The sequence below is a fragment of the Anopheles coluzzii genome, chromosome 2, assembly GCF_943734685.1.
Source record: "Anopheles coluzzii chromosome 2, AcolN3, whole genome shotgun sequence".
Taxonomy (NCBI): Eukaryota; Metazoa; Arthropoda; class Insecta; order Diptera; family Culicidae; genus Anopheles; species Anopheles coluzzii.
In genome coordinates this window covers 5,895,106-5,917,109 of record NC_064670.1, presented here as the reverse complement: position 1 = coordinate 5,917,109, position 22,004 = coordinate 5,895,106, and the positions used below count along the sequence as shown (strand labels likewise).

The following is a 22,004-nucleotide window of genomic DNA, read 5'->3' as shown; positions in this document are numbered from 1 at the left end:
TACGCAACGATGCATTCTTTACGCGAACGAGGGAGCTTGCTTGTTACGCTTGCTGACGCAGTTGAGGGTAAAGGAGAGAAATGGGGAAACGGATTGTAACGGTGAGTTAGTATTTTTGGACGGAATGGATGGAAAAGAAACGCACAAATAAATTATTTCACTGCTTTTGCACAGTACAGTGCATGACGAAAATAATCTCACAGGATATGGTGAATTAGATAATTCATTTTCAATGCAATCAAACATTTGAAATGACATTGTATACATTGTGTGCGGAAGCTTCTGTCAGCTTCTTTTGCCGAAATACGTAACCAAACATTGCCCTTAATGTACGTCAGGCGCGGGTCGCAAAACTGCACTTCTCTCGCTCGCAGGTCCGAAGGTGGTCAGCCATATGAAATTTATAAATAAAATCCGAGTTACAGAGAATCGCGCGTCAAACAACAACCGAACGGTGTAGGTACAGAGTGACGGTGTAGGAGCTGGTTGGTAAAGTGCTTTTCGTGGTTAACGTGGTATCCCCGTACACCACCACCCTGCCCGGTCGCATCCGGGAGGAAGCGGGTCGCGTTCAAATGGCATACGCAAATTGATGTCGAACAACAGGGCACCACCAGGGCCCCAGAGTTCGGTAGTAGTTTGTGGCAAATATTCATTCACACTTCCGTTTTGTGTAATTGTTTTTCTTTGTCCCGATGAGCATGTACGGGTGTGCGTGTGTTTGCTGTCCATTGCGACATGCCACCTGTAGAATGAGAATGGTTCAAATGAGGTTTGCAGAGTTCTGCGCTTGTTTTGACACACCCGCATGTAGGAAGAGGACGCGTAAAATCCAGCACGTATGCGGTGCTGCATGCCGGAAAGCGCATCAACCACAACCCTGCTGGGTGTGTGTGTGTGCATTTTTGGAAGAGCTTCTACTCGTACGTAAAGCGCCAATTCGCCGGTGGTGGTCCACCGTTGTTTGCGCACAAGACGAAGGCGTTATGCAAATTCCAATATAATGCAGTTTTTATTGCGACAGAGAATTTATACGCACACACACTCACATCTGTGTGAGGATGCAGGAGAGCGAGAGATGGGGCTATGAACATCCCGCACATACTTCTTGTGTGGAATTTCACCCTTCATCTTTTTGCTGGCTATGGCCATCCGCGGTGGCGTCTCCGGGGTCCCGTGCGTCAAAAAGACTGACATGAGGAGCAAGGCGCCCTAGGAACTATGTCCAATGTGTCCATGGTAACTCCAATAGAGACGAGACAAAGAGAGAGAGAGAGAGAGACCTCATTGACGACGACGCATTGTCGCGTGAGCTGGATGTTGATGGGGTATCATAATTTAGAGTTGTAAACGTGGCGCACACACGTTTGATATGTACGATGTCGCGTCACACATTTGTTTTTCCTTTGTTGTGGAGAGCGCGTTTTCCTCCCAAATACCCTCCGTGAAGGAGAGATGCGTCGACTGCGAGGCAGTTTTTTACTCATAATTCTTTAGTATGGAGATAGGTTTTTACGATTATTTCTTCGGACGGTTTTATAGTTTCCTACGCTCGGTGTCGGTTTGAAACGGGGAAGTTCGAGCGAGTAGCGATTCCGCTTTGCCTAGGAAAAGGAAATATCTTTCAGCTTTTCTCGGCGGAAAAGAATTGAAATGGAGACATACTAGAATGTTTATAGCAGAATCATAATCTTTTGTTGTTGGTGCGTACCGCCACCCAAAGGATGTCTACTACTACTGTCGTCAAACCGTGTCGTGGTCGAATAGTGGTTACGCCACATTGATGGCTTTGACACTACCATCTCAGAGATGGTATCTTGAATGGCATCCAAATTCAATCGTCACCATAATTGTGAGCCACTTCCCTTTTAACTCATCTTCAACCACCGTGACATTGAGCTTTTATTTAACAGAAAAGCAGGAAAACAAAAACGCTCCCTCTTCATAGGCGACGTTTGCTTCTCAAATTAGCAAGACAAAAAGATCCGCCAGCTAAAGTGGGGCCAACGTGGATCACAACGAGGTGACATAATTCATTCTGTCGCTGGGAACGTTGTTAAAGTCTGAAGACGTTGGAAGATGTCTTTGGGGGATTTTTTTTGTTATTGTTTGCATTTGCAGAAGTGTTCAGATATCGCGTACTGCTCGTTGCTCTATTCTAGGTGGTAAAACCAAGGACAGACGGTTCATATTATCAGCAGGTCCTGATGCACTCAAGCTCGCAATGGCTTCCGTCCGCTTGTGCCAAACACTTAAATTCAACAAGATAAATCAACCATTTGTCTCCGAATGGCCAATCCGATCGAATTGAGGTGTCACTGAGGTAGGTGGCAAACATCTCGATAACGGGGTTTTACGACAAACACTACCCCAGCCACCGATAGCATCGCCCTTCGAGACGTTCTTTATCCATTGTGCAGAAGTTTGAACGACCCGGGGGCCCGGTCACGAATACGCAAATGCAATTGTGTTTTGCTCTCTTCCCGTCGCTAAAGTTGGACATCTTCCGTGATTGCCTTTTTCAGATTGCAATCGGCGACTCGTGCCAAGTTCGAATTTATGAGCCGATCGATCGAACGATGTGTCTAGTAGCTGTGCCGGGAATATACTGGTAGTGTACGGTCTTGATTGGATCCTTACGACGTGTGACATGTTGACCATCGCGGCAGCGGCGGCTACCACTTGTTAGCTACCGGAATGTGCACTTCGGGGAAGATGGGGACGGGGCAAAAGGGTCGCCGTAGACAATGTCGCTGATGTCAACAGCAAGAACGTGTTTTACAGACGGAAACTTTTTGGCAACGAGCGTTCGGGTCGTTTGCAGTGCGGCACCTTTTGTGGGTAATCTTCACCGTCTTCTTCACCAGCTTGAAGATGAAATGAGTTGAGGAGAAGACACACTCGTCCATGGTGCGATATGTTGGTCGGAGTCGCTGAGGGGGGGAGCATCAGCAGCAGATCCTTACGGCGTCGGCACTGTCTTCGCGAGTGAAGAACCATCGAACGCTTCTCTCCCATCCACTTGGCTACCGTGCTCGCCATCGCCGTGTGCCAAAGCAGGCGTAGTAGAAGCAGTGCGCGCGCGGTAGCAATAATAGTTTGGCCGCTTTTGGACCATGCAGTCCCCCCTTATTCAACCCCTCGATCCAATGCGGCGGCGCTCCCCCCCCCCCCGCCCTCTGGAAGTCTGCAGAAAAGGGGCAATTTAAAAAGGCCAATATCTCATCTTTTTATGCGGTCGTAAAACGAACTATCAAGCTGAGCATCGAGTGGTTGGAGTATTATTCGTTTTTGCGTTTTGAGCCTCCTTCGGGGGAGTGCGTTTGTGTATTTGTTGGTGGATGCGGACGGAGTGGCTTTTCGGAGCTTGATCCCCACGGCATCTTTTATGTGTCGCTTCGGAGTGTGGTGTGGTTGGCAGATGTTTGGTGGTGGTGGTGGTGGTCTCGCGCACACTGACTGCTGCCGCTGCTGGCTGTTGTTGGACGCGGCAAGACGCGCTCGTATGGTGGCCATAAAATCTTCCAGCTTGTCAAGGTGACTCGAGGACTTTTGACCTGTCCCTCCAATCTTTCGGCCTTTCCAAACTATGCAGCAGCAAGAGTGAGTCTCGCGTTGCGCCTATACCTTTTCTGAACGGTATGTGGTATATGTTGATATTTAAAATTATCACCACGTTAAAATTGCCTGTTTAGTTGAGGCAGATTGTAAGAGTTTTTTTTGGCTTATGAGAGTGTCGCTGTTTTCGGAAATGTCACACGAAATGCAAAAGGAAACAGCATAGTTTCTGGACAGGAACATCAACACCTTTTCCTTCGGTATTGTTTTTTCTTTGCTTTCCTCTTGCCACATGGTTTCCATTCAAAACAACATTGACTCTTAATTATTGCTATTAATTTTAATCAATATCACCTTCCTGATGACCATCTTCAGCGTGTTCGGAGGTGTCTTTTTTGGCTGCTTTTGTTGTTGCTGTACGTGCCCGTTGTGCAGTTCAGTTAATGTATAACAACACATCAACTCGTTCGGGACGGTGCGAATGGTGCCTGTTTATGTTTTCTCGGGTTTGCTGCCTTCTCTCACAACTGCTCCGGAGAGGTGGAAGATTCGAGTGTCCGAAAATCTGCATCCACTGTCGAATCGCGCGCTGATCCATTGCAACAAACTTCATCGCCGCATGCTAATGGGGCCGATTAATCTTTTCCAACCGCTAATGCAGGCATTCGCCTTCTCCAGGTCGCTCTCCTCCTCTCGTACGGTTTCAGTTTGGAGTGTGCAGCGTTCGGGCCCGGGTTCGATTTTTATGATCCTCTCGTCCAAGGAAACGAAAGAGAGGATCATAATTTCTGAACGACCCTCGTCAGCGTCTTAGATCGATACACCTTTCCCCTCCCCGTTTGGTGCGCGAGGTGTGGTTTGTATTGATTGGGACAAACTGTTGCCCGGAGATCGATTGGATCGTTTATGGCTAATGGTTGCTTTCCACGGATGCACGGATTTTTATACCCGTCAACATTGGGCCGACCTGGTTGGCCGTTGGAAGGTTGCTCTAATAATTTGCTGGTCCCATTCCCGCAGGAATGTTGCAAAAACCTCTGTGCAACCCTGGCGCTTTGTGTGTGCTTTATGTTGATGGTTTTTGGTGGTGGTTTCGCTTTTTCTCCGAAGTCATCATTGCTGGCCAAACGATCACGGTTGCACGGTGGTGCCATAAACATTGCATTCCAAATTTCACCCGCATCGATCGCGATATTTGAGACACGAATGCTTGATTGTTAACGATCGCGTGCAGACACATAAAAATGCTGCCCGTGATTAATGCCGCGATGGCCACCAATGGTCCGTCACACGGACTTTTGCACTGGTTTCGGCCGAGATGTATGCTCGATCACGCCAAAATGCAGTTATTAGAGGGGGACGAAAGGTGGGAACGGAGATTCGTTAGATGCAAATGAACTGCGGCGGGGCACCCCAAATGAGACAAATTGGAGCTTGCGATGAGTTTTTGCACAGCCGGCGGTGGAGGTGGCGTTATGGCGATCGATTAAGTCAAACAAGTCGTGCGGGGTGCACCCATTATGATACATATTTAGTGGCGATTTTTTTGTCGATCAATCGATGGAAGATAATCGTAAATCACGCCATTAATGGGTGAGCCATTTCGGACGAGAACCTTGGCTATTTCGCGACGGAACATATGCATTTCCCGGAACAAGTTTTTATAAGCACAGAGATCACTTTAAAATAATAAAACATTTAAAGCTAAACTCCTGATGGAGACGAAAGCATCCACCCGGCGGTGTTGCGAGTCGCTATTACCGAACCCCGAATGTCTTTGTGTGGAAACAGCCGCACGGCCGTGATCAGATTCGTCCAAAAATAAGCAAATGGCCGTAACGAAAAATCTCTTCTTGCATGCAACACTCATCTTCGCGCGTGGTGAAAAAAGAATCGAAAATCGATGATAAATGAACTGAAAGGCCTGCCCTCTGCCCCAACCCTTGTGGTCTCGTCTGGTGGCGTAGTACGACAATGCTACATACACACAACCACGGACCAGACGAAATCCAAAACGCACCGATTCGGAGTTGTGACGGAACGACGCCACCTCGCCATGCCGTGTGGGTCTCCAAAAATGGGGGAACACAGCACGCGGATACAGCATTCTCGGATCGCTTCAAGGAGCACCGAAGAAGACGCGCAAAGACACAAAGACGACAGCGAAGCAAAAATACAGCCAAGAAGCTGCGCAAACAAGGAAAGTTAAACATCCCCAAAAACTCGTACGGCAAGGGGATGGCAGATCCATAAACCAAAGAAAAAAAAAGTGAAGTCTTCCATCTCCGCCGTGCAAACCCAAACCTTGCCCGAGACATGGGTTATCTCGGTACGCATGGTCGATTCAAGATTCAAGATGGAAGAGACCCCGGTTCCCTCCGGTTTCGTTCACTTCCGACGGGAGGGGGAGATATGGGGGCTAAGACATTTCGGTTTGACCTTGGAGCGAGCGGACATCTGGCAGAAAAATGCTGCTGTTGAGATGGGAAAATTCGAACACTGACCGTCATTGACAGTGCCGGGAAGCTGTGTGTCGTAATGGCGGCGTGTCTGTGTGTGTGTGTGTGTACATGCGGCACATACATCGAATGTTGGTGCCGTGCCGGGCCACGGTTAGAACAAACAAACAAATACAACGCTCCTTTCCGTGCTTCGGGTTTGCGTACGGCAGCAGAATCCTGTGCGCGAGGGACTGTTCAAATCCGGAAGGATGAGTTTTGTAACTTTGAATTTGTCTTAAAGTCGTAAACTTCTTTCGAAATAGAAATTGCCATGGAAAATAGTTTCCTGATGATAGTTTCGAAAAGTCATAAAGACGCGCTAATCCGAGAGACGTGTTGTCCCCATTTCGATTGGAAGCGTAGAATCCGTGAGTCACTGTGTGCGGAATCTCGAGAAGATCTTCACCAGGCAAAAGGGGAGTGTTGTACGCGTTGGAGTATCGATTGTGTTTCCGCACAATTTGCAAACCATGATCAATCTAGGGCTGGACGTTGCGGTATTTTTCTTCACATAAATTTATTTTAACGACTAACTTAAACCTAGACGGATTGCGCGCGTCCGATCGCTGCCGTTGCCGTTCGTGGAAGAAGAAGGTTCCCGCTGTTCGGGCGATCACCTTTCATCCGTTGCCCTCTCACGCACACCAACCAACGCGTTGATGGCCGCCAAATTATGGCACTCTAATTATGGCATTGCTTGTATTATTGCTGAACTCTCTTTCATGCAATCTCCTCCGCCGATCCTAACTCTTATGTATAAACATCCTCCCCCCCCTTGATATGGCATATCAACAAATCGATTGCTACCGGAACAAGCACAACACAACAAACTCCCGTCAGAACGGTGCAACCAAAAATACAGACTGCTGCACGTGCATTCAGCGCTATCAAACTATTCTCCTATCAATTTCTCTTTGCTCAAATCAACCTCCTCTGAAGCTGCGTTGTCTATTGACGATGGTATCGGTAACAGGCATATTTTTGTTATGGGACGTTTGTATATACCCTTACTGGTGCGCACAGATACTACTCTCGTTATTCCGTCCCTTCCAGCATGCGTCTCAACAATACGTGCCAAAGGCCATCGGGTTGCGGGTAACAGTTCATCGATGAGAATGACCATCCTGCCTATCGTGAACTGAGGATTCTGTTCATGTCCCACCGTGTCCTTTTGCAGCTCCTGCAAATATTCGCCTTTCCAGTGGACCCAGAAACGCTGCACGTAGGCTTGTAGCTTCCAATAGTGCTCCAACCGGTTTAAGGGAACGTCACACAAGTTGGGTTCGGGAAGTGCTTGCATGGAGGTGCCGATCAGAAAGTGGCCCGGAGTTAGCGCCGCCAGTTCATCAGGATTTTCTGAAAGAGGAAGCAACGGTCGCGAATTCATGACCGCTTCGATTTGTGTTAGTATCGTATAAAGATCTTCAAATGACAAACGAGATGCACCGAGGATACGATACAGATGTCTTTTTGCTACCTTCACCGCAGATTCCCACAGTCCGCCGAAATGAGGAGCCCTTGGGGGATTAAAGTGCCATGATATGCCTTGGGACGTGCAGAACTCATTTACTTGCTGTTCTTCTTCCTTTCTAGCGATGAGCGATGCCAATTCTGTTATTTCGTTACTAGCTCCTTCGAAGTTTTTTCCGTTATCCGAGTGAATGTGACACGGCTTACCACGGCGAGCAATGAATCTTCGTAGCGCTGCTAAAAAGGCTGATGTAGACAAGTCACATACCAGCTCGAGATGTACCGCCTTTGTAGCGAAACACACAAAAAGGCAGAGATAAGCCTTGCAGGCGGCTGCCCTTCTGTGTACCGGTTTTAAATAAAATGGGCCGGCGTAGTCGATTCCTACGTTGCTGAAAGGTCGGCTAGGTGTCACTCTGGATGCGGGTAGTTGTCCAATTCGCTGGCATGCGATAAAGGGATCCGACCGAAAACACCGGAAACATTCCCGCGTTATGCTTCTAACTAATCGTCGAGCATCCAAAGGCCAAAACTCCTCTCTTATGTTGCTGATGAGATTTCGCCCTCCAGCATGAAGTAGTTTCCAGTGATAGTGAACCACTATGTTGCGTGTAAACGGATGCCCCTTTGGAAGGAGAGCAGGATGCTTTGACTGGAACGGCAAATCAGCTAAGTTTAACCTTCCTCCGACTCTAAGCACACCTTGGTTGTCCAAAAACGGGTTGAGATTCCTAATCGGCGAGTTTTTCTTTATAGGTTGGCCGTTCCGAAGGGCTGAAATTTCGTTTCGGAAGGCATCGTCTTGAGCAGTCTTGACCAGAAATGCCTTTGCCTCCTCATTCTGCTCTGGTGTCAATACGATGGATACCGGGTCACCAGCAGGCTTCGTTCTAGCCTTAAGCCTTAGATTCTTTATAAATCGCTTGCAGTATGCAATAATGTGCAGTAATTGGGAGTATGATGACCACCTTTTGAACCAAGGGTTAACTGCAGGCGATGCGCTGGCAACAGCAACTAGCAAACGCGTTTCCTTTTCGATACCGGTCGGTAGTAGAGGTTCAGATGTAGGCCATTCATTAGAAGGTAGCGCCAGCCAAGCTGGCCCAGAGATCCAAATGCTGCTTTTTATAAAATCGGGTGCCGTCATGCCCCGCGAAACGAGATCAGCCGGGTTCTGCTGTCCAGGTACATGCCTCCATGTGTGGCCCTTCGTACATTGTTGAATGTCTGCTACTCTATTTGCCACATATGTTTTCCAGGTATTTGGAGCTGCTTTGATCCAATGTAGTGTAATACTGGAATCGGACCAGAAATGTACCGACTGCACAGGAAGCTGAATGGCTTTGGCAATGTGCTCGTACAGATGAGCCCCTAATACGGCACCGCAGAGTTCTAAACGAGGCAGGCTTATACGCTTCAATGGAGCTACTCTAGATTTCGATGCAAGCAAAGATATTTTAATATTCCCCTCGGCATCCTCGCACCTTGCATAAACGCATGAGCCATATGCCGACTCTGAAGCATCAGTAAATATGTGCAGTTGCACATTCGATCGTAAGGCGAAACAGTATCGTTCGATTCTATAGCAAGTCAGAATCTCCAACTTCTCATAAAAATCTTTCCATTTCAGCCCAAATGACTCTGGTACAGTCTCATCCCAGCCAATCGATAGCGCCCAAAGCTGCTGCATCATTATTTTTGCTCGCACTACGACAGGAGCGATAAGACCCAACGGGTCAAATAATCGAGCTATCTCCGAACAAATGCTCCGTTTAGTAGAGGGTAACTGCAGTGGCTTGATGCTTGATGCAAAGCATAAATTATCGCGCTCAGGTTCCCAGCAGACACCTAGGGCTTTTATAGTTTCGTCGGTATCAAACTGCAGTGATGATTTGGTTCCGATTTGAGAAGCATCGAGCTCTTGCAAAACCTCCAAACGATTTGAGGTCCACTTTCGTAATGGAAAGCCGCCCTTTAGCATCATTCCAGTTAGCTCCGATCGGAGCTGTATAGCTTCCTCAACAGATGATGCCCCGCCAATGAAGTCATCTACGTAGAAATTGCGAATCGCACGACTAGCAAGAGGGTAATTGCTTCCTTCGTCCTGCACTAATTGAAGCAAGGTGCGCGTAGCTAGGAAAGAGGAAGGAGCCAAACCGTATGTGACAGTATTCAGTTCATACTCTTTTACTGGTGATGTTGATGAGAATCGAAACAATATTCTCACTAATGCGCGGTCATCTTCATGCAAGAGGATTTGACGGTACATTTTTTCGATATCTCCGACTAAGGCCACAAAATAGGTGCGAAAACGCAAAATAATGTCCAACAGCTCATCTTGCACTATAGGTCCCACACATAGTGCTTCGTTGAGGGAGTAGCCTGTAGATGTTTTCGCGGAGCCGTCAAAGACTACTCTCACCTTAGTAGTGGAACTGCTCTCCTTTATGACTGGGTGATGAGGCAGATAAAAGGTTTTCGTTGGGCTTGACGCATTTTCATTAACAGGCTGCATGTGTCCGAGATCTATATATTCTTGCATGAAGGCATGATACTCCTTCTTCAATTGCGAATTTCGGGATAGGCGCTTTTCTAATGAGTAGAATCGGCGCAACGCCTGGCCTTTTGACTCGCCCAAGCGTACCGAGAACTCTGGATGTTTAGGCATCTGCACCACGTATCGTCCGTCACTATTTCTTCCAGTCTTCGATCTATACAGCTCTTCGCAATGCTTTTCTTCTACTGAATATGGTTCGCATGCATGTAGCTCCTCTGCCTTCCAAAACTGCTCTATTTTTTCTTCTAAAGAAACCATTGATACTCGTGTTGGGTTTGAGTGAGGATTAACGACCTCCTCGCTGGCTGGACCGACTACAAGCCACCCAAACACGCTGTTGATCAGTATTGGTAATTTATCTGCCAGATAAATACGCTCTGCAGTTGGAAAAAAGGTGTAAAAATGCTCTGCTCCGATTATCATATCTATTGATTCGGCCTGATTAAAATGAGGGTCCGCCAGGGATAGTCCAGGCGGAATGTTCCAGCGGCTTATATTAATGTGGTGGGAAGGAAGTTTTGCAGCTACTTCATCCATTAGCAGGAAATTTACTCCACAAGAAAATTGGCTGGTGCGAGATCGAATTTCAGCATACACGGACTCCCGCACCCTCGTCGTAGCACAACCAGCACCTTTAACGTCAATGTCCAATCTGGAAGTAGGTAGACCTATTAATTTTGCCAATCTTTTGCTTATTAGGTTAGGTTGTGATGCACTATCTAATAATGCTCTTGCTGGATGGTGATTGCCAAACGCATCCACAACAATGACAATAGTAGTGAGTAAGAATACCTCTCGTTGGTCCGCTGCTCGGTTTTCGTTTTCCAATGCTGCTGTGCTGTTAAATGAAGCGCTAGGAGCTACCTGAGGGCTAGTATGTAGTGTTCGGTCGTGGGTGTGCTGCCGGCGTACAAAATCAAAGGAGTGCAATAAAGAATGATGTTGCTGGTTGCAATGTTTGCACCGATTGGTCGAAGGACAATCTTTCATGCTGTGGTCGACTCTTAAACAATTAATGCAGAGACTCTTCGCTCGCACTATCTGAAGGCGCTCAGATTGCGGAAGTCGCATAAATTGGTTACAGTACCATAATAAGTGATCTAGTCGACAGCAAGGACATCGTTTGGTATTATTTGCGGTGTACGAATAGTACGAAAGATGCGAAGAAGGCCTTACGGCAGGCACCGATGTAGAGCTTACATCCGCAGATTTACTCATATAAACAGAGTCTAATGTTTTCATTCTTCTCTGCAGAAATTCTATTAACGCCTCATATGTTGGCTTTTTCATGCTAGCTGCCTTGTCTTCCCAATGTGTAAGAGTTTCCGCTGGTAGTTTGGAGCACAAAACATATTCTAACATTGAGCTCCATTGGTCGGTTGGCTCTCCTAGCTTTTGAATCATTTTTACATGCCGATTAAATTCATCTACCAATCTATGCAAGTCAGCTGACGATTCTTTTCGTAATTGTGGGATGCCGAACATTTGCTTAAAGTGCATCTTTTGCAGAAGGTATTCATTTGAGAATCGCTCCTTGAGCTCCTGCCATGCGATGGAGTAATTCGATGCGCACAATGGGATCGACTCTATCAATCTAGCGGCCTCACCAGTTAATGAAGCTCTCAAATAATGGAATTTTTGAATATCCAAAACGCTTGCATTGTTATGAACTAATGCTTCAAAGGTATCATGAAATGCCATCCAGTGCATTATATCACCGTTAAATTCGGGCAAAGAGATGGCTGGTAATTTAACGTGGTTTTGAATGGGAGAGTGGCTTGGGTTTTGAGCGTGGCTTGAGCCAAGCTCAGAGCTAACGGCTTGAGCTGTTTGAGTAGGCATGTGCGATAGCATGGCGCTTTTCATAGCTATGAACCTTTCCTCAAAATTATCCATCAACTCCTCTTCTTCTAGCTTCTCAGCTTCACTGGGCGCTAACAAACACAATTGCGTATGAGCCGTTTCAAACTCCTTTTCCATACCTTCAATCGTTTGGAGCCTGACAGGCACGAGATGCTTGTGTTGTTCAGGCTGGAAGTTCGCTATGAAAACCTCATTTCGTTTCAGCTTCGTGAATAAAGAATTCAACCGTTGTCTTAGGCTCGCAATTTCGGTCATCTTTATACTTGACCTGTTGAGATGGCAGGATTCGGGAAAACAGTTGCAATGACGATGGCAGGGAAACACACACAGATGATGACGGATGGCTGTTCCAAACTGCGACTGGCGGGAAACACACGATTACGAAGACGGATATCACACGCGCGAAAACAACCGGTTGCGACACGGAAGATAAGCTGACGTTTTCTCACACTAATGTTCAACGGATTGGACAGTAACTTAACTTTAGTGTTCTTTGTAACAAGACGTTACACGATTCAAAGACGAACGAAATCTTATATTATAATAAAGGCAAGACGCCTCACAGCTTTTTTTACGCGACTGCGGTGAATCGCTGAATTGTATCCAAAAACGCGATGGCTGCGGTAGAACGCTTCTTATAGCTTTTACGATGGCCGTGGCAAGACGCCGAAGAAGGCGGTAGTTAGTCTGTCTTGTTGGCAACGGACTGAATACGACGGAGACGCGGACACGCAATCAATGACGAGTAATAAACGGCACGATTGTCCCTTTGCAGGTTGAAATTTCACATTTACTGGCCGCCAAAGTTCGTACACTCAAACACGTATTAACGATAGTTCCTTTGCACGGTACGCACTAAATCACAAAACGAAACAAAAAAAATGCTCAACGAATAAATCTTTTCACTTAGCGCTTTTCGAAAAAGGTTTTCAATCCTGGTCACGGCACCATATGATCAATCTAGGGCTGGACGTTGCGGTATTTTTCTTCACATAAATTTATTTTAACGACTAACTTAAACCTAGACGGATTGCGCGCGTCCGATCGCTGCCGTTGCCGTTCGTGGAAGAAGAAGGTTCCCGCTGTTCGGGCGATCACCTTTCATCCGTTGCCCTCTCACGCACACCAACCAACGCGTTGATGGCCGCCAAATTATGGCACTCTAATTATGGCATTGCTTGTATTATTGCTGAACTCTCTTTCATGCAATCTCCTCCGCCGATCCTAACTCTTATGTATAAACAAACCAAATTCTGTTTTTGGTTCATTGACATATCATCAACGTGGCGATTACTTCCATGCTTAGGTGCTTGCGTTTTCTCGAGGATACGACTAGTATCGGACATTAATGGATGCTTGTGTGTGTGTCTGCTGCTACTTCTGATGATTTTTTTTTTCACTCCACCAGTCGTACAACCCCCTAAACACCCTGCTTCCTCCTGTTTTTCGGAGGTACCATTTATGTCACTCTTAATAACTCGTGACGACGGTGGTCGGTGGCCGCCCGGTCAATTGTGTTGTCGTACGGTCTGAGAGTTCAACACTTGGGTGAGCGGCTGTGTATCTGCGCTTGATCTGCATTTGAATGGGTTGTCGCCGGGTGAAACATACACACGGGATGCCGAATTCTGGTCAGAAAATATTTGACACTTAAAAATGGCTCTCGGCTCGGTTGGACGTTAAACGGTGTGTGCAAAGTTTGAAGTATGTGAGCCCCCAGACAGCGCGAAATGCCTCGCGCCCCCAAAATGAAGTGACTCTGTAAAAGCGACACCATGGGCGACACCGTTTACACACACAAAAACCGCACCATTACCAAAGTAAGTGTGCTAAGATACTTACAAAGACCCCGTACGCGCATAATAAGCGGCGGAACGTGTAAGACACGAACCATTTGGAAACATTGATTACGGACAGTACATTGGGCATAAGATCCTGGCATAAGATCGCCAGAAACGGAGTTGGAGTGTTTGGTAAATAAATCGAGTTGACATCGTAATCTGCCGTGCCGTGAAGCGAACAGAATTTAAGCGAAAATGACAAGAAAACGGTTTAAAATAAAACATGGCAAGAATTACTTCTTTGGAAGGGTTGTAGCTTTTTTGGTGTGAAGAAAGGATGGAACGCAAGACTTGAGAAGTCACCAGCTTTTGGTTTGTAGCGGCCAATCGAGAATACTTAAAATCCACGATAAGTGTATTGCTTCTCTGATTTCATTATGGGGATTACGGCTGCTTCCCCGGCTGCTCCTCTTCCTCTGACTGCCGATATGTGCAAGGTGTCAAAAGCAGCTTTGTCCCCCAAGACACGCCAGGTATCTTATTATGCAAAGTGTGTGCTGTTTTCCAGATGTTCAACAACGGTGTGAAACTCAAAGCAATCAAGATAAGACTGAGTGGTCGTCAGAAGGTATCAAAATTCATTAAGAAACAGACCACGAACCGAAGGAAGGGAGCGTGTTCCTTACCGAAATGAGCACACGAAGGCATGATGCACAACACCGGTTGGTGGTGTAGGGAAATACATCTTCTGGCAAGAGCGCTAAGCCTCTGATAAAGGATGTTACCTTAATTGCATTATCTACAGTACAATTAATCGGTCAAAAGTGCATCGACTTAGAGTAAAGATTAACACGTTCACACATGAAGCACACGCGCACACACATGTTCGCGATACCAAGTGCATCATACGCAGTGTCGAGAGGCGCCGCGTACTCCCTTCGACGGTGTGCACGCGCTCGACGGAACGGAAGCATATTAATGTCGATGCAGGAACCGAACGTCGCGCTCGCTAGCTGTGCAGTCCCGTCCGCTGCAGGAATGCAGCAGCAGCAGCAAAGGGTAACGGTACGGAACGCGCGAGCTAATGAAACAGTAATGAAAGCCGCTAATTATGGCAACATGCATGCGATGCGATAGTGTGGCGCGGCGTCGGCACAGTTGACCCAAATACTCGCGCATAAAATTGACTCCGCCGCTGTTGGCGTTGGTGCTGGTGCTGCACCCACACGTCCTCGAGATCGATGCACCGATGAAAGGTTTGTGTCGCTGGTGCTTTTTGTTGTTGCTCTTTTTGAGGTATTGGCGAAAAAGGGACGACCTGAACCGAACCAACCAACCCGTCTGAGTATGCACATATGGTTGCAAAGGTTTTTGCATATGTTACAACGGATATGATGTTCGGGGGGAAAGAAATTCTTGGAGCGCCACGCGGCGTACATTCCTTCTTGTCAGTTGGAGCGTGGTTTGAAGTTTGGTGGAATTTGCAGGGTCTATTTATAGGTGAAGTGAAACCACAGATGTATGTGATATGTTTGAAAGGTGTTAAAGTTCTTTAACATTGATGGTTTAAAGCTTTGAAGCGACATATTTTGTTGCTGTATGAACCAGTTTTAGAAAATCCAAACGTATTGTTCGATATTCAATTCTATAATGCTTGGGATTCAGTTTTAGTAGTTGCTATAGTACTGTAGTGGTTACTCCACCTGTCTTATCGAACTTTTTAGAGCTTTTTTACGCTCAATAGGTCAGTGTTTTAGCTTGAAATGACAAGTGTGCGTCAGAGCTTCAGTTGAAAATCATTAAAACACACCAACTTCAGAGACGTAATCGCCACTCATGAGTAAGTAGCGACTTAGAGCTCCGTTCTAAGCAAAACACACCACCAGACGAGCGATTCGGAGTTCCACCAACCGAAGATTGCGCGCGCTTGTACAACGACTGCAATAAAAAGAAGAAGAATAACAACAAAACCTCTCTCCTACCTCCGTCCCTCCTGAACTCCAAACGGCATACATCAAAGCGATCGTCGTCGCGATCGTCGTGCCGGCAGTATGGCCGCCGTGCCGTGCCAACCGCGTCAGGGTCGCGCCAACGTTTGCCGACCGGCTGTTGAGGGGTGGCATTAGCGGGGACCTATGATGGGAAAATAATCAGCACACACACACACACACACAAACCGAGGGCACCGAGTACACGCGGTAAAAAGTGTCGTAAAACCGGCGAGCCTTCGATGGTCGAACCGACGACGAAACCTTTTTCGTGAGTTCCGCCCGTGCAAAGGAAGTCGCGTATCGCGTTTGTTGTTTGTTTGTTTGTTTGTTGAGGCAGGGGAATGGGGGCTGATTGTCGGCATACACAATTGGGTTGGAGGAAGTGCGCCATAACCTGCAGGAATGGTTGGCAAGACCTTCGGGTGCAGTATGAGAAGATTTTTGGAAGGTCTGTTGTAACTGGAAGCTCACGATCGAGCGAGGCCGAAGCGCGGCAGCCACTCTCCGGATGCGCGGATGCAAGTGCATTTGCCGCCAATGCCGTTTCGGCTGCGGGTATTGCAACATAACGACTTGCAACCGGCTAGCGTGATCGTTTCGTTTGCGCAGTTTATTCCAAAGCGGCGTAGACACACGGCGTAAAGGAAGCAGCATGAAGTACTTGTACTCGAGATTTATGTACCCTCTTTGAATCACGCCGAATTTTGCCGCCATTTTTACCCGGAGGCTGTTTGTATTGGACCCCAACGCGCGTGTGTGTGTGTGTGTTTATTCGCATGAACGACTTGTAGAGACGACGTAGCCCAAAAGCGTAGCGAAAGGAAGCACGCTGAAGGTTAAGATACAGAAAGAGGGGCCACTTTTTGAAGCTTTTAGTCAACACACTCCACACAGCCATCTTCGGTGTCTTATCGCTAACCCGAGCTGGTTCTGTTTTTCATCTCTATTTGCTGACAATCCGCTAATTGGTCGTGTAAACGCATTTGTTGACATATTAATACAAAACGTACGCGGCGACGCGAAGGCTGATTATGCATGCCCGCCGAGAACGACGCAGGTGACTTTGACATTTGACTTGCCTCGCTGTGCACTCAGTGTTGCTCTCTATTTCTGTCTCTCTCTCGCTCCTGTCTGTTAGTAAACTGTCAACGCTCTTACCGTGGCATGACAGATGAATAGTAGCCGTGATGCCTGTTGGCGGCACTTTCATGCTATGTACCACGCTGCTCCACGTGGCCCGGGCCCTTGGCAGTCGCGGGCGTTAGAAAGGGGTTTAAGCTAATTGTATTGCGTTGGACGAAGAGAGGTGTGGGATGCGTGTGTATGTGTGTGTGGTGCATTTTATGATCGTTTGATGCGGTGGTGTGCGTCGATTTGTGCGGGAAACAGGTTCGATATAATCCGCTTCTAGCCTTCGATAAAAGCGCTGCAATTAACCCATCAAACCACACGGAGCGGATTAAACACATTTAAGAGCCATCATCCGTGCGTGTGTATGTGTGGGAATAGCTGTTTGATGATGACAGAGAGGTTCGTAAAGTTATAGGGCTCGGAGGTATTATGTGGATGGTTTGATTGCGAGTCAAATCGATAATCAGAGGGAGCCGTATAACAGGAGGTATTCTTTTTTGTGCTGTGCTATCACCACTAAAACCTAAAACTAAAACGGCTGTGGTTTATGTGACGCTCAAAGGCCCCTATAATTAGACTAAAACCATTTAGCGAAAGACCGGAAACGACACCTCAACATGACAGATTTTTTGTCAAGTCTGACAGATCAGTTTATGGATGCAGCAATTTAACGTTTTTAGTAAAATTGCTGCTTGCCCCCAAAAAAATGTGAGCAGAAAAGTATGTTTTACTTGGAAAGCTTCCCGCCATCCGCCTTCCATCCCGTCCCGAGCAGGCTGGCAGACTTGCTGCCGACGCTTGTGTGCGTCGGCACGGTGGCCACGTGGTCGCGGTGTGGCGAGCGAAACTGTTTTAAACCCATTTCTGGTGGGCAACTATTTTTAAACTGTCGAACATGTTTTGTGTTTCCACTGGTCGGTCGGTGACTGCAGGAGTGTGCTTTCAGTCTCTGCCTCCATTCTACCTCTCTCTACATGATGGCCGCAGCTTCCTCCGGCGGAAAAGCAATATCGTGTTGACGTACGCGGTACGGCATTTCGATCGATTGGCGCAGAAGGACGGTTCTGGCAGGAAATTTCGGCCAAAAGCAAACATTGTGCAACACAGGAAAGATGTGACCGAGTGTGTGTGTGTGTGTGTGTGTGGCCTTCGGTTTGGGTTGGAAAAGCATTTGAAAATGGCTGCCCCGGGGTCAGCAATGGATGCCGATTTGCAGTCATTGCTTAATAGCTTCCGAGCAACGACTCTCTCACTCGCCACGCTACAACTTGCAAGGTCACGCACATGCTTGAAGTAAATTGCTTTTGTTTATTCAAAAGGAAAGTCAACAAAGGCGATGGCGTTGTTGTTTTGCTGTGTGACGTGGGATGGGTGTGTGGGCGACTCAGCCCGTTAGTCAACGATTTTTTGTTTTTCGATTACGGGAAGATTGAAAAGATTGATAGGGGATTTAAAGGTACAAAAACATCCATAAGCTATTTTGTTTCGAAAGTACACAACCTCAATTTGCTCAATCAAATCGATTACGCATTGATTAGGGGCAGATAACGGTATTTATGGCACTCGCAATTTCGTATCAAAATCAAAGATAAAAAGGTATCGATTCTCTCGTAACCGGAACTATTCCCCTGGAATGCCATCAATTAGACGCATTATCAGACTCGAATGTCTCGAATTGCTCGGCACATTCTTCAAGCTTGTCGCGCAAAATTTCGCTTCCCCCACCAAAAAGCAGGCCACCAACAAAGTATGGTGCTGCCTGGCTGCCTGCATCCCAAAATTCATTAGCAGACGAAGCGAGCAAATGATGTTGCGAAACGACGGAAAACGGAGAAACCACCATCATCCACCTTCCAGCGATGGTCGGCTGGGGCCGGCGAAATATCTCCACTGCGTTGTGCACGCCTCTGTCAACGGTCGATCGAATGGCCGGCAGAGGCGCGCCACATTGTCGCACTTGTCAACAGCAACGTGCCACACGCACACCACATCAGCAGCAGCAGCCGGTGTAGAAGATTGGCGAACCACCCCACCGCACATGCTCTGGCGGTGGAGCTGGGTTGGAAGCTGGTACGGTCGTCGGTTCAGCGCGCCCTTCGGATGTGGGAATTTTAATCGAATGTCACATGTTGCGCGTGTCTCGCTTGCCAATATCCACCCGTACATCCGTTCACCGGCGTTTTCCCGCACCGGGCGCACCGAATGGCGTTCCTTTCTTTTGCCATGCGTGTTTGTTGCCTTGTTTTTCTTTCTTCTGCCGTTCGTCGTGTTGCTTCTCAATTTTGCGTTCGTCGCTTGAAGCGGTTGTGTGTGTGCCCTCTGGCCCCGCGGGGACACTGTTTATCGATGGCGGCGGTATCTTTCAAACGTCACGTGCTGCCCAGAGTGGTGACCCACAGTGTGTGTGTGTGGGGAGCGTCCTCCTTCGTTTGCTCTCGCTGAACCGAACCGATTGTCCATTTCGTTTGCACACTCAACCACGTGAGAGGAATGAGCTGTTGAAGTGAAGTTTTGAGACAGCGAGGTAGCAGCAGCGGCAAGTGCGATTCGGCGAAGCTGTTACACTAAATGGGTTGCATTGTGGTGGCGCGAGTGCATTCCGAGCAAAGGCGTGATGCACTTTAGAGCGAGAGAAAGATGCACTTTTACCGCATGAGCTCTTAATCAGCAGGCGAGCGACTGAATGGCTGTGTATTATAGCTTGTTTAAGTTGTTTGCTCGCTAAGATGGGTTGAATTACGATTTGTTCGCTATACAAGCTGACCAAAGACAACTAATACAGATATCACGGTGGCATTCTTTCGATTGATATCAGGGGAAACTGTTATGCAATTCATGATGGCAACAGCAAAAAAAAAACCAACCAACAACGTTCCAACCTTACGATGGAGCCGCCTAGTATTAGCAGCAAAGGCAGCAGCAAAAAATAAAGGAATTCCCCAGACACATGCATCGAGCATGAAGTGCACGAGAAGAAAGGAAGCAAGAGGCCGAGTTGGCGAGGGAATGGATATAAATAATCAACAAGCTCGTCAAAAGCATTCCAACGGCGTCGTCGCTAGAAACAAGGCGCAACCAACACAGGCACGTGTGGAAGAGGAGATATATTGCACGAAGCAACCAGCGAGCCAGAGGGACGACCCAGCTGCAGCTGTCATAATTTGCTTAACGTCAATGAGCTCGATTGATGGATCATCGCCCGAAGGTGGTGTAGTGTTTAGCTTCAATCGGTAAAAGCTATGGCCGGGAGTGTGTTCGGGGACGGGGTGATAGATTAACCTAATAACGATCGCGAGGGAGTGATTAGCGAAGGCCATCGGATAGCCAACACTACGCTAGCGCCACAGCAGAGTGCGAAAAGAAGCAAGTGGTGCCAAGACACATGGCGGTGTGTTTTAATGGAGCGAAAGAAAAACAAAAAAGACGCCACAGAACGCTCGAGTCATTGTGCGTGTTTTTTTATGAAGAAAAGACGTAAAATGTTACTTTTTTCCTCTCCGTCGACTATGTTCAAGGCAAAGTGCGTGTGTGTGTTTTTTTTGTTTGTCTTCTGCTGGAAGATAAATGCGAAATAAATTGACACAAGATCAATCAATTACGCTTTCCCGCTTGCGTAGGGGCTCGCCGGATCGCGTGTGATCATGGCTGCTGCTGCTGCTGCTGCGTACCGGCTTGCGCTCGCGCGTATCGCGTCGGCCACGCTGGGTCGGTGCGGATTAAAATGCGCACAATTCATGGTGCGGTGTGGTTCAAGTTCACTTATGACTTATGCTACCGTTTGGACAGGCGGTGCAAAACATGAAAGCTTACGCCCGGTATGTGTTGCTGGTTTTTTGTTGGTTTTAAATCCCACAACCACAATCTCACCTAGCAGTGCATGTGTGTATGGTTTGTCCGTGGGTAGATAGGGATGGAGGGACCCTGTGTGCATTAAAAAGTCACTGTGTAAACAGTTAATGGGCGAATATCGATTCAGGCAGCAGCGCTCAGTGCTGTTGCGGTTTGCGGTTTTTGGTTGTGTGGGGCGAGTGGCGAGTGGAAAAGAAAATAAACAACGCACCAGCAGTGCTATAGAGAGGGAGCATGCAGCACGGCTAGGCAGAGGTAGAAGCCATTAAATAAGTCATTTGCTATGGGTGTTCGTACTCGTGATTAGAAAACAGGTGTCGGACGGTACACACTGCAAGCAGAGCGTAGTGTGGTAAAGCACGTACGCGAACGCGCCTGAACTTTACACTATTTGCAAAAAGGTTAGAACGTTCCATATCGCGCCGCTGCAGCCGTTTACGCCGGGCGGATTGTGATTGTGATTATGGGGTTCTGTGTTCCACTTTTGGGGTGGGCAAATAAATTGGTTGCGGCTAAGCGGGAGGGGTGGGGTGCCTGTACTGCAAATAGGTTTATGCGTAGTTTTAAATTAAAATTACCTATCGCCCCCAAAGTGCGCCCTTACACTGGCGTATGATAAATCCCTTTCGGCTGACAATCGTGTTCGGAAAGAGGATTGGGAACATGAGAAAATGCCCTTCTGTTGTTGGGTCAAGGATTCGCTGCATTACCTGAAAGTAAAGGGGATAGGAAAAAATGAATATTATTTATCGAGCAACAATAAGCGAGCGACATAAAAACGATGAGTTACATCACAAAGTAGGATAATTAGTTCGAAATTGTTATTTATAGAACTCGACTGGCAGTTCTGCTCGACCGCTAGTTCAACTAATTCGAGCACTACCCAAACGTCAAAGCCAACTGTGTTGACAGGAACGATATCGCAACGTCCGAAAGCATTTGTCAACATTCTCCGTCGACAATTGCTTGTCAAAGTGAATTACTGTAGAGATCAGCGCACGTTCTCTGTATGTGTGTGTGTTGAGAATGCAACACGGTAGCCCGAAAGTGCGGATCGTTTGACCTTTTTTCCCCTCCACCACTCAACACCACCACCCCTGTAAAGAATGCACTTCTTACAACGCAAGATGCGAGCGCGATTTACATTTACCCCATCCTCACATACACATACACGTAATTGCATCGTTTGTTGCTCAACTGTCAAAACAATCATTTCGATGCGAAGGCACCACCAACGGGCAGCCAGGGCATAAAATCGTAAAATAAACAAAAGGGCACCCCGTTTGCGTGTTTAATGGGCAGA

At 47.4% G+C, this 22,004-nt stretch overlaps 2 protein-coding genes across 7 annotated transcripts in view; both read right to left on the bottom strand.

Annotated features, from left to right (window-relative positions):
- LOC120953830 (activating transcription factor 3) overlaps nt 1-22,004 on the bottom strand; it is a 63,733-nt gene that overhangs the window by 19,220 nt on the left and 22,509 nt on the right. The window contains exon 3 of one of the 5 annotated variants that reach the window (XM_040374123.2): nt 21,280-21,411. The exons of the other annotated variants lie outside the window; for them this stretch is intronic. The gene's annotated coding sequence lies outside the window, so the exon portion shown is untranslated. The remainder of the gene's footprint in view (nt 1-21,279; nt 21,412-22,004) is intronic. 5 annotated transcript variants of the gene reach the window in all.
- Nucleotides 3,198-21,262, bottom strand: LOC120961699 (uncharacterized). 2 transcript variants are annotated; one of them, XM_049606176.1, is made up of 2 exons: nt 10,879-21,262; nt 3,198-10,738 (listed from the first exon to the last, which is right to left on the bottom strand). In XM_049606176.1, exons 1-2 carry the CDS (start codon nt 12,202-12,204, stop codon nt 10,727-10,729), a joined length of 1,338 nt encoding a protein of 445 aa, XP_049462133.1. In that variant the 5' UTR covers nt 12,205-21,262; the 3' UTR covers nt 3,198-10,726. The 2 variants fall into 2 exon arrangements, with proteins under 2 accessions (XP_049462133.1, XP_040241612.2); XM_040385678.2 differs by having other exon boundaries at nt 10,879-21,261.